Source organism: Sorex fumeus, unplaced genomic scaffold (assembly GCF_029834395.1).
Source record: "Sorex fumeus unplaced genomic scaffold, SorFum_2.1 ptg000032l, whole genome shotgun sequence".
NCBI lineage: Eukaryota > Metazoa > Chordata > Mammalia > Eulipotyphla > Soricidae > Sorex > Sorex fumeus.
This window is the reverse complement of record NW_026606089.1, coordinates 9,715,628-9,730,898: the sequence shown is the minus strand read 5'-3', so window position 1 is coordinate 9,730,898 and position 15,271 is coordinate 9,715,628. Positions and strand designations below refer to the sequence as shown.

At 50.2% G+C, this 15,271-nt stretch overlaps 1 protein-coding gene across 4 annotated transcripts in view; it reads left to right on the top strand.

The window, feature by feature from the left end:
• The window catches only part of DEPDC5 (DEP domain containing 5, GATOR1 subcomplex subunit), a 152,359-nt gene that overhangs the window by 136,015 nt on the left and 1,073 nt on the right, over positions 1 to 15,271 (top strand). For all 4 annotated transcript variants that reach the window (XM_056116475.1, XM_056116472.1, XM_056116473.1 and 1 more), the window contains 4 exons: positions 3,856 to 4,025; positions 7,993 to 8,164; positions 11,565 to 11,625; positions 15,111 to 15,193. In XM_056116475.1, coding sequence (XP_055972450.1) covers positions 3,856 to 4,025; positions 7,993 to 8,164; positions 11,565 to 11,625; positions 15,111 to 15,193 — 486 coding nt within the window. The remainder of the gene's footprint in view (positions 1 to 3,855; positions 4,026 to 7,992; positions 8,165 to 11,564; positions 11,626 to 15,110; positions 15,194 to 15,271) is intronic.

Here is a 15,271-nt window from a genome sequence, read left to right as displayed (position 1 = left end):
AGCTCAGGTAACTAAATGAGGTGCCAGGGATTGAGCCCAGGTCAGCCGTGTGCAAGGCAAACTCCCTACTCACTGTATTATCTCCCAGGCCCCTGGGTCCAGTTTCTGTGTGAATATCTTCATTTCCTCAGTCCCTTCAACAGGCTGAGGGAACTCTCCCATGACCCCGTCATCGTCAGCTCAAGATGAGATCATTGTCATTTCACTTGAACCGCGGTGCTTAGTTCCTGCAGAAACTTGTGCCCCAAGAGGAGTGGCAGATGGAAAATTGTCATATGTCGTCCAAGGAGGGGGCGGCTAGAGACGGGAGGAGTGAGGGAGCCCTGTTCGTGGCCTGCAGTTTCTGAGGCAGGCTTTCTTTATCTGTGTGTGCGTGGGCATTGGGGGTCATTGGCTTTGCAGCTAGGCAGGAGCCTGTGTATGCGCACACTCGCTTCGATGGCCTTTTCGGAGGTTCCCATGGATATGGTAGCGGAATTTCACCCCATCTGCTTCCTTTCCCATCACCCCTCCCACAGGAAGTGGTTTCTTTTTCCTGTTAAACCCAACCTGGCAGCATTGCAAAATAATTCTGTCCAGAAACATCCCTGAGACCTTTGTCTCAGGATAGAAAATACTGCTTCCCAGTGTTCTTTTCAGATTTTTACTGTATCACTTACTTAAGAAAGATCCATTGTCTAAAATATACTGGCATCATTGCAGTTGGAGTCTTTTTTCCCCCTTTGGGAAAAAAATGTAGGCAGGATTTATAAGGGGAAAGAACCCTATGTATTTGTTTGTGTTGACATATTTCTTTTTAATGCAGAGATGAACTTACCCCTCATTTCTGCAAACTCAAGAGGTGCCTGCCCCCCACTGCTGCACAAAGAAAAAGTTGGACTGTGGCAGCAAAATTGTGCTGAAATGTTGGGGCGCAGCCCGTGATTCTGTCAAGTTTGGTCCTAGGTGGCTCTTATTCCCATCCCTGTCATCCTGGGTTTCTGCTCAGCTGTCTGCTCCTCTGGGTGGGCAGATCTTAGACTCATGCTGCCTCTCAGTCCCAATGTGAATGAATTGGTTCTCATGGAACTTAAGTTGTGATTTCAGATAACTCACCAAAAGCCAACTCAGATGGGTTTGCCACTCACTCAACTTTATATACCTGCTTGCCCACAGCCCAACAGTATAGAATAACCCAATAGTGTAATGGGTAAGGTACTTGCCTTGCCTGTGACTGATCCCGGTTTAATCCCAGACACCCCATATGGTCCCCCAAGCCTACCAGGAGTGATCCCTGAGTGCAGAGCCAGGAGTTAGCCCCAAGCGCCCATGTGTGGTCTCCAAATACCAAAAACCCCACCACTGCCCATCTGCTGTCCTGTCAGTTGTCCAAGCTAAGTCTGAACTGTGAAGCCAGTGGGACCCAGAGTCTATGACCACTTAGCTGGACAGTGCCCTTCTTTGCGCTTTCCAGACCAGCCTGTTCTGAGCCTGGCATGATGGAGAGAAAAGTCACTGCTGGTATTCACCAAGTGTCCCCTCTTTCAGGACAAGAGGCTTTTCAACCTGGCAGGGGCTATACGGTCTCTGTGCCCAGGAAGTGAAGCTTTCTTCCTTCGATTTGGGTTGTGAAGTCAAGAATTAGGTTGATGGTATCATGGCCTGTTTGGTTAGGGTGGTGGTGGTTGATGATGCTGTTGTGATCTCTGGGCATCTCATGCTTGGTTGTGGTGCTCACACACACGGTTCAAGTTGTACATGTGGTGGCACCATGGCTCACAACTCCAGTGCTGCTGTTGAATTCGTGGCCTCATACCACACATTGCAGGCCTCGGAAGTTAGTTCCAAGGAGGCCTTTAGCAATCAGAGTTGCTGCGCTCTTTATCATCATATGTGACAGCAGCTAAGCAGTGTGCTTTGGAATCATGACTGAACATGGGCAAGTTTATGCTTAAACTGGGAAGAATGAGTGGCCGGAGGAGAGGAAGAGAGTTGCAAGTGAGAGTGGCAAGAGAAGCAAGCAGGGGAAGCCCGAAGCACCTTTTCATCTGTATATGCCCGATAGCACAGCGGTAGGGCGTTTGCCTTGCGCGCAGCCAGCCTGGCCGAGCCAGGTTCGATTCCTCCACCCCTCTTAGACAGCCTGGGAAGCTACCGAGAGTATTCAATATGCCAAACACAGTAACAAGTAGTCTCATAATGGAGACGTTACTGGGCCTGCTCGAGCAAATCCATGAACAACGGGAGGACATGCCCGATCCTCAAGCTTTCCTTTGTGCAGCAGTGGGGAGCAGGCACCTCTTCAGCTTGCAGAAATGAGGGGCTCAGTCAGCAACATCATCAGGAGCATGTGGCTAGTGAGTACAGGTCAAAGTTGAGATCTTTTGACTCTGAACCAGAAACATCACCATTTTTTATGTTCTGGGTTTATTTGTAGTGCCAGAACTCAAATTCAGGGCCTCGTGTATGCAAGGCTAGCTCTCTACGGCTGAACCACATTCCACTCATGTTCTGGCTTTGCAAGTATGATAAGCCGTACAACAGTCACGTGGGCATGAGTCCTCCTTGGCACCGTTTATTGTCCTCGCTGACTCCCCTGAGTCCCAGCAGAGGCTCTTGAAAAACTGCTGACTCACAGGCGGTTTGTGTCCTTGTCAGTGATAAACACAGGGTTTCTACCTGCAGATCCCACTAGTAAACTGACGATTCCAGATAAAGAAGTGCCACTGGACTTAGGGGTATCAGGCAGGCTGAGGCACCCATGGGCATTGATAGACTCTCTGTTCTGGCAGTACCTGGCCAAAGCAGAGTGCTCCTGGTTTTCTGTTTGCTTCTGAATCTATTTCAGGCCTTCAGCCTCTTCAGGAACTGAATCATTATGGTCATCTGTAAGCCATCCCAGCCCTTGCTGAATGGAATATTTCTTCCTTCCCTCCCTTCCTTCACTCCCTTCCTTCCTTCCTTCCTTCCTTCCTTCCTTCCTTCCTTCCTTCCCTCCCTCCTTCCCTCCCTCCCTCCTTAACTCTCTCCCTCCCTCCCTGCCCATCCTCCCTCCCTCCCTCCCTCCCTTCCTTTCTCACCTGACAGTACTCAGAACTTAGTCCTACTCTGCACTCAAAGGTCATTCCTGGTGGGCTTGAGAGAACTAAATTCATACCAAGAGTTGAACCCAGGTCAGCCATGTGCAAGGCAAGCACCTCACCCACTGTGCATTCTTAACATGGAGCAGGATGTTAAATCTTCATTTACACGATATCATTTACATGGTTTAATTTCTTAAAAAGAGATGATCAAAGAGTTTAAAACCAAAAAGCAGGGCCAGTGTGATTGTACAGTGGGTAGGGCACTTGCCTTGCATGCAGCTGTTCAATCCCCAGCATCCCATATGGTCCCCCAAGCCTGCCAGGAGTGATTCTTGAGCACAGCTTACCTTCACAACAGAGGAACCTACAGTGATGCATGTCTTCCCAAAGACTTTGGTTTAATAGGTACCCATCCTTACAGTCACATACAGAGTTATTTCAGTGCCCTAAAAGCCCATCTGTTTCTGTCAATAAATGTATTTGTTGGAACCTGGCCAGGCCACTCACTTACAAAATGTCTGTGGCTGCATTTTCACTCTTAATAGCAGAGTTGAGTAGTTGAGAGACCATATAGTGCACAAAGCCTAAAATATTTATTATCTCGCCTTTTACAGAAAATGTGTGCCCATCCCTGGACTAGATGGTTTCCAGGAAGCTTCTAGAATCTTTGAGGGTGGGGGGGTGCTGTTGTTGAGCGATTTTGCTGTTTCATTCTGGATTCTTAGTTGTTTGTTTTTTTTCCTCCTCCTCCTCCTATCCTTCTCCTGTGGGACTCCACTGTGTGCTGATTTAGCTGCCACTGTCCCTGAGCAGAGGACAGTCACCCTGGATGTCGATGTGAACAACCGTACAGACAGGCTGGAATGGTGTAGCTGCTATTACCATGGAAACTTCTCACTGAATGCAGCCTTTGAGATCAAGCTCCACTGGATGGCGGTGACCGCCGCAGTCCTCTTTGAGATGGTGAGACTCCCCTCGCTTTGGGGCAGGGGCCTTGCTTGCCTGGCAGAAGGGCACTGTCAATGCTTCACCAAGATTCCTGCTTCTTCTCTTTAGTTTTGTTTGTTTTGGAGTGACGCCCACAGTGCTCAGTGCTTACTCCTATCTCTGTGCTCAGGAATCACTCCTGGTGGTGCTCAGGGAACCATATAGAGTAGAGTGCCTGATGAAACTGAGGTCAGCAAAGCAATTGCTGTCTCCCCTCCCCCTCATACTATCTCTCCACCCCTTTCTTCTTCCTTATTTTTTCCCAGTTTCGTCTCCTATTATCTTTCACCTGGGGCTATTGAAATATCCACTTACACAATTAAATCGTAGTTTAAAAAATGATAAGTTCTCAACCCAGTGGCATCTGGGGCCAGACAATTCTCTGTTGGGACATGGGGGAGCTGACCTGGGCATTGTAGGATATTGCATCCTATCCCAGTGCTCTTCACACTACATGCCAGTAACATGCCTCCCTTGTGAAAATCAGAAAAATCTCTGAATATTTTCCCATGTCTCCAGGGAGGAGGGTGTATTGTCCGCTATCGGGAATCACTGCTCTTGGGTGAAAAGTCTCTCCCCCAGCCTTTCCCCTTGGATCCTGGGGCATTTGTGTAAAAACAGCCACCTTAACGTCAGGCTGCATATATTTCCAGAGGGGTTCTGTGCTTCCAGAGTTCTGGTAGCTTCTCTTTTTTGCACAGATAGGGTAGCTGGGATATATACTGTTTACATTCTGGTTTTCTTAATTCTGCCATTATGTTTAATATCACTATAAACAGCTCTACCCTGTAGACGATGGGCTTTTATTTTAGTTTTTGTTTTGCTCCATTGCTTCTAACAGTTACAGAACATTCTATTTCCTCTTTGTATCATACCTTATATAACCATCTTTTATTAATGACTATCACTGCTTATACTCTGGTTTTCCATGAGGCACAAGGGGAGATTTTGTCCCTATAGGGGTCAATTGAACAATATCCACCAATACCTAGGAACATTTTCAACCCTTGCAAATGGGACTGCTGAACCCCTAAGGCGTAGAGAACAAGGGTGTTCATCATCCTACACTGCGTGGGACAGTCTCCATGGCAAAATGTTAGCCAGCCCAGATGTCACGAGTGCTGAAGTGGAGAAATCCTACTTGACCTAGTATTCTGCCTCTCTTCCTCTAATCCACCTGCCTCTGTTTCCCTAATCAGGGTATTCACTCTACTGCCACTAAGAAGCCAGCATTAGCACTGGATACTACCCTGCCCCCGTCCCTAGTACCACTGTCTATAGAGTCAAGACTCATTGACCAAACTGTCATTATTTTTGGGAGCCTTCTTTCAAGCACTTGTCCACTCAACTATGCTTCTTGAGCTCAGAGATCACTCCTGGTGGGTCTCAGGGGACCATATGGGAGGCCAGAGATCAAACCTGAGTCAGCCGTGTGCAAGGTAAGTGCCTGCCTGCTGTATTACTGCCCCGGCCCAATTTGCTCCACTCTTTATGCATCTTTACCTTCTGGCCAGAAAAGAATATTTTTCCCTGTGGCTTCGGCTGGGTCCCACTTTCTTTTAACAGTGGCCCAAAGCAGCTAATCACACAGCTGAGAGCAGCTGGAAAGTTAGTTCAGAAAGAGTATGAGAATCTAGGAGATGATCAGAGATACAGCACAGCACTGGCTGGCAAAAGACAGACTGTTTGTCTCAGAGTTATGGGTTCATTTTCACCCCAGAAGCCGGTATCCTGAGGAAGAGGTTGGCCTGGGTCTCTACCTGCTTCTTGTGGCATTAGCACCTTTAGAGAGTCCCATTAAGAGAGTGTCCAGATTGTCTCCCTCTCTCTCTCTCTCTCTCTCTCTCTCTCTCTCTCTCTCTCTCTTTCTCTCCTCTATCCTGTCTCCTCTCTCCTTCCTTCCCTTTCTCTTTCCTTCTCTCCTTCCCTCCCTCTCTCTCTCCCTCTTTCTTTTATGCTGGATAATCAAACCAGGGCCTTATGCATTTAGGCACGTACTCTACCACCAAGTTACATTCTCGGCCCCAGGAGAACATTCTTAAAATCCAGATCAATTTGACAGGATGTCAGCTGCCATCCTGCTCAGCTTACAGAGAGCACTAGCTCTTCCCAGCTGGCCAACTCTGGAATGACCACTCCCTCTCAGCGGCACTAACTGTCTGACCCCACATGCTAAGTCTTCTCAGATACTCCTACCTCCACAAAGCACTTCCGGCTCTCACACACAGCCAGTTTAGCAGGAAGGAGAGCATTTCCTCCGCGGAATTAGCAACTGTCTTTTGAAAGATCACTTTCACATCTGTTTGTGTAAAACCCACTGAAAGTGGCTAGTCCTTTTATCATTTCAATTTAATGATGATGTTTTTTGAACTCTCTAGTGTAGGTTAATTATTATTTTAAGACAATATCTGCATTTGTCACAAATTGCATTGAGGTAAGTGTTATGTAAAATGAAGAAATTAGAGCTTAGAAATTGTTTTTGTCAGAGATCTTGGTGTTTTCAGTTGTTAGCACGAGTATTTCTGGTAGAAAAACTTAAGCATAGCTTCTCCATTTTTTTAAAGAGTCATACTTATTTAAGGTAAGGTATGGCTCAAAGAGTATTTTTTCAAATAATATTTAACACAGATCTCATTTGTTTATCTGACACATGTATCAGCTCTTAAAAACAATGTGCATTCATCAAATTTGTGATTTTTAAAAGTGTCATTTAAAAAGGTGCAGGAAGGGGGCTGGAGCGATAGCACAGTGGGTAGGGCGTTTGCCTTGCACGCGGCCAACCTGGGTTCGATCTCCAGCATCCCATATGGTCCCCCGAGCACCGCCAGGAGTAATACCTGAGTGAATGAACCAGGAGTAACCCCTGTGTGTCGCCGGGTGTGACCCAAAAAGCAAAAAAACAAAACAAACAAAAAAAAAGTGCAGGAAGATAGCTTTATTTTAAAGTCCCTGGGGCTTTAAATAAAAGAGATATTACAGCACATAGGCGGCATGGAGGGCATTTGCTTTGCACGCTGCTGATGCAGGTTCAATCCTGGCACCTCATATGTTCCCCCAAGGCCCGCCAGGAATGATCCCTGAGGACTTCCAGGTGTGGTCCCTCTCCCTAAAATAAATAAAATGAAAAGCTGAGGCACATGTTTCATAGGCACACTCTTGGGTTCAGTCCCCAGCACCGTCAGTAAATGATAACCAGGCTCCAGAGCTAGCTTGGTGGGCTGGAGCACGTTTTGCACACAGAAGGCCCAGGTTTGATCCCTGGTAGCACAGGTCTCCCCCAAGCTCCATCTGGAGCAGCTCCTTGAGCACAGAGCCAGAGTAGCCCCAGAAACAACCAAAAAAAAAAAATAAGTAGAGTAAGCAAAGACGGCGCTTCAGACGAGAACACTGCTGCCGTCTGCTAAGGAAGTGTTACTGCTAGGCCGGTTTTATTGCCCAATAGCTTTCCTTGTCTGCCAGCCTGTGAAGCAGTCTCTTTCCTGCCTTGTCAGGGCTTATCGCTTCTGGCCACAGGCCATCGTCCTCGACTTGCACTCGGCGTCATGTCCGCGAGCTGGCCTGGTGGATTGTCTTCCCCCTCTGATACATTAGACGTACTGCATTTTTTATAAAGGGCAAAATGAGAAAGTCTCAGCCTCTCTCCGGTGCCCTTCCCCTGACATCTCATAGAATGAGAAGGCCCCTTGCAGGAGGCAGGAAGTCGCTGTCTCCAGGCTTTTCCTTCCCGAAGAAGCGCTGAAGCTGCAGCGGCTCTGGTGTGCTTCCTGCAAGGCCTCTTAAAGCGTTCGTGCCCGTCCTGCCCAAGGCTGGTCTGGAACCAGCGAACGTGCATCCATCCTGCCCGACAGCTCAAGATGCTCCCGCCAGCCAGCGCTTGGGAAGGGTTGTCTCTTATCTGAGGGAACTCGGAAATGACACTGCTGATTCCTATGCTTTCCCCCAGGTTCAAGGTTGGCATCGCAAAGCCACCTCCTGTGGCTTTTTGCTAGTCCCGGTTTTGGAGGGCCCCTTTGCGCTGCCCAGTTACCTATACGGCGACCCGCTGCGAGCCCAGCTCTTCATCCCGCTCAACATCAGCTGCCTGCTCAAGGAAGGCAGCGAACACCTGTTTGACAGTAAGCAACGTGTCCTCTTAGGGTCTGTCCCTGTGAGCAAGGCCCCCCGCACCAGTCTCCAACTGCCATGGGCCAAGGAAAATAGGGCGCCTTGCTGGGAGCTGGGTTCTTCTGGATGAGCCCACTTTAGTCCCTCAAGGCTCCGTTTCTCCCCCAAACTGAGGGTGACTGAGGCTTGCCTCCACTGATCCCAGAGAACCTGGTGAAACGGTGTGCAATCATGGGTGGGAGAGGGCAAGATCTCTGATCACCAGGAGAGGCCCTGGCATTCTCACACTTTCCATGCTGCTCACCCATGTCACTGGGTTTGGGTTACAGGAATCGGAACATCACTGGAGACTTGAATCTGTGGTCCCATGCAGAAGAGTTGAGAAAGAGGGAGGCTGGGGCTGGAACAATAATACAGTGGGGAGGGTGTTTGCCTTGCAGACCTGGGTTCAAACTCTGGCACCCCATATGGCCCCCTGAGCCTGCCAGGAATGAGCCCTGAGCATATAGCCAGGAGTAAGGCCTGTGCACCACTGGGTGTGGCAGAGAGTAAAGGAGGAGGAGGAGGAGGAGGAGGAGGAGGAGGAGGAGGAGGAGGAAGGCAGGCAGGCAGGCAAGAAAGAGGTACCAAATATGAAACAGGCCCTGGGGTGCAGAACTGTGAATACCACTAGCCTCAATTCTTATTTTTCTTATTTTTAATTTTTAAAAAAAATTTTTGAGGAGCTGGAGAGATAGCACAGGGAGTAGGACGTTTGCCTTGCACGCAGCCAACCTGGGTTCGATTCCCAACATCCCATATGGTCCCCTGAGCACCACCAGGAGTAACTCCTGAGTGCAGAGCCAGGAGGAACTCCTGTGCATCTCCGGGTGTGACCCAAAGAGCAAAAAAAAAAAAAAAATTTAATTGAATATCCATGAACAAAACTGTTCATGTTTGTGTTTCAGTCAAAGCCTCACTTCTTAAGGAAGGCAGCTCAGGAGGAAGTCAACAGGACCCACACCCGGGCCCTTCCCCTGCCTCCACCCCAGCCACCAGCACTCTGACAGCAGGCCTGGGGTGGACCAAAGGATGAGGCTTGCCTCACACCTGCGTGTGTATCCCCAAGTGCTCCCAATGGTGGACATAGAAACAGCTCGAGCTCACAGGTGCTCTCTCTGAAAATGGAAAAACTCACACCACTGCAACTGCTACCTCAGGACCCATTTCGTTTCTCAGATATAGAAATCACAGGTGTAAAAGAAAAGCCTGGGGCTGGAGTGATAGGTAGGGTGTTTGCCTTGCACGCGGCCGACACGGGTTCGATTCCCGGCATCCCATATGTTCCCCCTGAGCACTGCCGGGAGTAGTTCCTGAGTACATGAGCCAGGAGTGACCCCTGTGCAACGCCGGGTGTGACCCAAAAGCGAAAAAAAAAGAAAAAAAAGGAAAAGCTTGTGCTCCAATGGAAATGCTTTCCTCCCATCCCCTCAGCATCATGGTTGGTGGCAGTGCACCCCAGAGCCTGAGTGTGCTCCTCAGCCTGGCAAGACCCTAGTAAGGTCCTTGTGTTTTCCCATGACAGGCAGCCCCGACTGCAGACAGTTTTGGTTCTAAAGGCCCATCCGTGTGCATGTCCTCTGTGCACATGTTGGGATGCAGTGTTTTGACTGAGCAGGTTCCAGGCGGCCCCACAGTGCCAGAGTTTGCACCACGCTCTTGACACACACATTTTCCTTCACTTTTCCAACGTGGCCGAGCAAGAACCATTTTTATAGTCTTGAAATGCCACATGATGGTTTGTATCTATGACTTTGAAGCCAGGCACCTCCTCCTGTGGCTGCAGATACTCTGAGAGGACAGAGGCTCTTCCCCTCACTTCCAGACATCCTTCTAGACCCCCTGCTCTCGCTGTGACAGCACAGAATTGCACTGTGGCTGGCCCGGGAAGACTTCTTTTTTTTTTTTTTTTGTATGAGCTGATGGTTTTTCCCTGACACTGTAACCTGGACTGGCAGCCTCTGTCAGTTGCTATGGTTACAGCTGAAGACAGGCGTTCTAATTTAAAGGAATAAGGACCTGAGTCTGAACATCGATTTTTCTGGCTTTTGCGCCAACTTCTTCCTCTTATCTCCCCTTTCAGTAACCATGAGTTCAACATCTTACAAATCTGACTAGAATCTGCTAGACGTGAGTGTGTTTTCCTCTTAAAGTTACAATCTTCTCTCTCTTTTCTCTTCTCCTCTCTCCCTCTCTCTCCTCTCTTTTTCTCTTCTCTCTCTCTCCCTCTCTCCCTTTTCTCTTTCTCTCCCTTCTCTCTTTCTCTCTTCTCTCTCCCTCTTTCTCTCCCCCCCCCCCCTCTCTCTCTCATTGCCCAGAATCCTCAGATCTGTCCTACACAGAAGTTCCCAAGCATATAAAGTGTAACAAAGCCCCTACCAGTACCTCAGGTCTTTGGGATGTCATGTCAGTAACTGCCTCCTCAGAGCTGACCCGGCACGGCCGGGTGTGTGTCACCTGTCCAGCCCTGTCGACTCCTCCCATTCTTTGGGACCCCACACCAGCCTGGCCTCCAAGAAGGAGGGCACAGAGAAGGCAAGTGGCAGTGGGAGCAATGGAGCTGGCAATGGGAACGGGCACCTGTTCGCTCTGCACCCCTCCTGAGTCCATCACCTCACCTGAGAATGTTCTGATACTTATTTACTTCAGTTTCCCCCCAGCTGTAAAGCTTGAAATATTTTATTTATTTATTTATTTTTATTTATTTTTTTGGAGGGGTCACACCCGGTGATGCTCAGAGGTTACTCCTGGCTTTGCACTCAGCAATCACTCCTGGTGGTGCTCAGGGTACCATATGGGATGCTGGGAATCGAACCCGGGTCGGCTGTGTGCCAGGCAAATGCCCTATCCGCTGTGCTATTGCTGCAGCCCCATTATTTTTTTTAAGAAGTTTTATTGGATTACCATGAGATAGAGTTACAAAATAATATTGTCATTTTCCTGCTAGGGAAATGTAAAGTTGGTCCTTTCTATTTTTAATTTTTATTTTTAAGTGTTTTTGCTTCATAGAAAGCTGATAACATACATTTGAAAAGTGCCTTTTGTCTGCACTTTGATATAATGAGGCAGAGGAAGTCATTGGCAGGAGCCTGAGAGTGGGCCCTCGGGCTCATGCTGGTGGCAGAGGCCTCCTCCGTGTCCACCCCTCTGTGGACCCTATTCGAGTGTGGGAGGGAGGGCTCCACATCTGTCGGTGTTACCTCCCGTGGCATCAAGGCTCTCCAAAAGTAGGCACTATGGGAAGATGACCCAGAGGTCTGGAGCTCAAGGGGGACAAACTGACTGGAGGGGCGAGGGGCCCGGAAGACCAGGCAAAGAAGAATCGCAGACTGTGGAACCACCACTTGCCACTTGTTCTTTTTTCCCTTTCAGGTTTTGAACCAGAAACATACTGGGATCGAATGCACCTTTTCCAGGAAGCCATAGCACACAGGTTTGTCCCCTCGTCAGTGGGCGCGGTAGGAGGGCCCAAGTGTGTGTCCCAAAAACAGTCGCCCAGTGGGGAAATGAGTCAAGTCCACCCGACAGATTTTTGTTTATCCCTTTTGCCCGGGTGTCAAAGATAAGCACCTCTCCCGCGCCCAGGGCTCCTGTTCTGACCTCATTACCTCCTCCCCAGAGGCTCCCTCCTCAGCTCCCATCAAGACCCCATGACACGAGATGAAAACCTCTGCAGTGTGTGGGGAGGTGCAGGAAGGTGGCCCAGAGGGCTGGGGTGTGCCGTGCTGGCACTGGTGTGTGTGCCAGGGAAAGCCTGGGCAGGTTTAGCTGCCCACTCATCAGTCATGTCCAGCTCTGCCTCTTGGCATCACCACTTCATCGCCAGGTGGTACCTCACGACAGTCGTGGCAAAAGCAAAGCCGTGTGTTGTTGCCCCAAAACCCCCCCAGCTTCCATCCTCAGCATCCCATTTTCCCTCATCCGAGCTTCTGTGGCCGTTATCTAGCCCCTGTCGCCGACACCTCTGCCACAGGATGAGGGCTTCTCCTTCCTTGTCCATCCCTCACAGGTTGCCAGAAGGGTTCTCTGGTGGCCCCAGCACTCTAGAAGCCCCAAGTAGATAGATTATTACTATAGGTGATTATTCCCAGGAGGACAGAGCCACCTGCTTAAGAGTTGCTTGCATACTCACCACACTGCCCGTCACTCAGGACACAGCCTTAATGGGTTAAACCTGCTTTTAAAAAATACCAGATTTGGGGCTGGAGTGACAGCACAGCGGGTAGAGCGTTTGCCTTTCACGCAGCCAACCCGGGATCGATTCCCAGCATCCCGTATGGTCCCCCGAGCACCACCAGGAGTGATGCCTGAGTGCAGAGCCAGGCATAACCCCTGAACATTGCCAGATATGACCCAAAAAGCAAAAAAAAAAAAAAAAAAAAAATCAGATTTAATCCACACCTGGAGTTCTCAGGACTTACTCCTGCTCTGCACTCAGGCATCACTCCATGGAGTGCAGGGGCCATATGGGATGCCAAGGATTGAATTAGGGTTGGCTGCATGGCAAGCACCCTACTTGCTGTATTATCTCTCCAGCCCCAGCATCCACCTTCTGATCCACCTTGGTTCAGATCTTAATCATCTTCTCCAAATGATTGCCCTTTCCTCTTCAGCCCGCCTTCCTGCCCTGCGGTACCTCACATCTGTCCCAGGCCTGTGTAGCACCTAAAAGTTGTGCTGTGTCCCTTCATCTAAACCAGCTCCCACCTTCCTACCCAGAGCCACTTCCCCCGTCTCTCCACCTAGACTCCCCACAAACACCCTCAACCCCTTCCTGGCTTCCCCACCTAGGCCCCCTCCCATCTCCCTCCCTATAACCATCACCACCATCTTCCCCCGAGGCCTTCCCTCCACTCTCTCCATCTCTTCCAGCAATTGGGCTGTGAGAGTGTGTGTGTGTGGGGGGCGGGGGGGGGGGTGTCCCTCGAGGGAAAAGATAAGCACTTTCTCTTATTTCAACAGAGTTTAGCAAAGTGCCTTGCCCAGAAAATTGCTGTTATACAGGAGCTCTTGCATGGAGTGGAATTCTAGATGGGAAATGGAACATTTGTGGCTTTGAGATGAAACACTAGCCCGTCCCTAAAGTCTGTCTCAGAGCTTTCCTGGACCTCTCTGCCGGGGCCCCGGGCACTGTCTTCTTTACCTCTGGACACCTAGCTTGAGATGAGTCCACCCCCTTCCCAGGGACGGGATCCCTTTGTCCTCACTTCCATCTTAGCTTATATTTCCCATCACTTCCTTGAGTGGCCAGCATGGGGGCCAAGCACTATGTGATGAAAGTGCCTTTGAAAGAAAACAAAACAAAGAACCAGGGACCGGAGCAGTGTACAGTGTGTAAGGTGCTTGCCTTTCATGCAACTGACCTGATTCGATCCCCTGCATCCCGTACGGTCCCCGAACCTGCCAGAAGTGATCCCTGAATACAGAACCAGGAATAATCCCTGAATGCAGAGCCAGGAGTAAGCCCTGAGTGAGTGGCCCCCAAACAAACAAAATCCCCCCAAACTTATTTCCTGGCGACCTAAGAAAGGAATAAGAAAAGAATCTGCCAGGTTGATCCATACTGAGTCTCTTCGTCTCCTTAACGCCTTAACTGGAAGTGGAACAGAAGGCAGATAAAGTTGAGAACCATTCCTACGCCTGCAGTAATCAGGAGAGCACTTCCAACCCTGTCCATTCAGTGTGTGTCTGGCTTCATGTATTCTTCTCAAATAGGTCCCAGACAGGGGCATGGGCTGTAGCGCAGTGACAGAGCACCTGCTGTGGCATATGTGAGCCTGGGAGTTCGGTCCCTGACACTGCACACACAGATTCTCCCATCTCAGGCTGGCAGCTGACAGCGAGGCACCGCAGGGAGCTCATTCTCGGAACAGACGGCGCTTCGCCTCCTGTAGTTCTGCCCGCACCAACGCCCTCACTCCATCAGCCCCGGTGGGGCAGGGCTGGCCTGCACCTGTTCGCACATCCTTCACTGTGCCCGCCAGGTAGAGCTGGAATGCATGTGCCTTATAGAAATAGCAAAACCAGGAATAGAACGCGCCATCGACAAGAAGCAGAATCGAGCAAGCCCTGGGAGAAGAGCAACACCCCCACCCCTTTTCCATTTCCAGAACGGGGTAAAGCAGAGCGCCCCGGATTAGCGATCCTCACTTTCAAGAAAGAGACTTCAGTGAAACTTCATTTCCTTTCACTTCAAATATAGCCTTCCCCCGAGAGCCTGCTGTGTTTTTGTTGTTGTTGCTTTGGGGGCCACACCCAGCAGTGGTCAGGGCTTACTCTTGGCTCTGCGCTTGGGGGTTACTCCTGGTGGGACTTGGGGGACCCTATGCAGTGCTGAGGACTGAACTGGGGTTGGCTGCATGCAAGGCAAGTGCCCTACATGCTGTACTATCTCTTCTGCCCCTCTGCTGTGTGTCTGACACGTTGGAAATGGAGCACGTGTGGCTAAAATGACTTCCAGCAAGGCCCCGTCCCTTCGGGAGGTGACAGTCTGGTGGGTAGGGAATTATATGGGCAGGCACATGGCCCACATGTGAGGCAGATTCCAGGGAGAGGCTGGGGCAGGGCAGGTGTACAGGCAGGGGTGCGGGTGGCTGGAGGGGAAGGAGGGCCCAGGAGAGGCTTTCACTTCGGAGATGGGAAGGGGTTTGGGGATGGGAGATGGAATGGTGTGTCCCTGAAGGCGGGTGAGTGCTGAGCCCACCATGAAACAGCCTGGAGTCCGTGTCCGGTCTCTTTGTTTGGCAGTGCTGAAACACAGGCCCTCACACTTGACTCAGCCACATCCCCAAGCTGGGGCCCGTCTTGAAGGAGACCTTTCTAGAACGATCTCAGGCTGATGGAGAGCCCCCTTCAGTCCCATTTGCTCTTTAGCTCACAAGAGGCCCTAATCGGTGCGTCTCTCTGCCCTTGCCTTAGGTTTGGGTTTGTGCAAGATAAATATTCCGCCTCAGCTTTTAACTTCCCTGCCGAGAACAAGCCGCAGTATATCCACGTTACAGGTGAGGCGCTGCATCCTGAGTGATACGAGTGTGCGGGGGTCCCGCATGCAGGCACAGGGGCCTTGAGAGGGGCTAGCC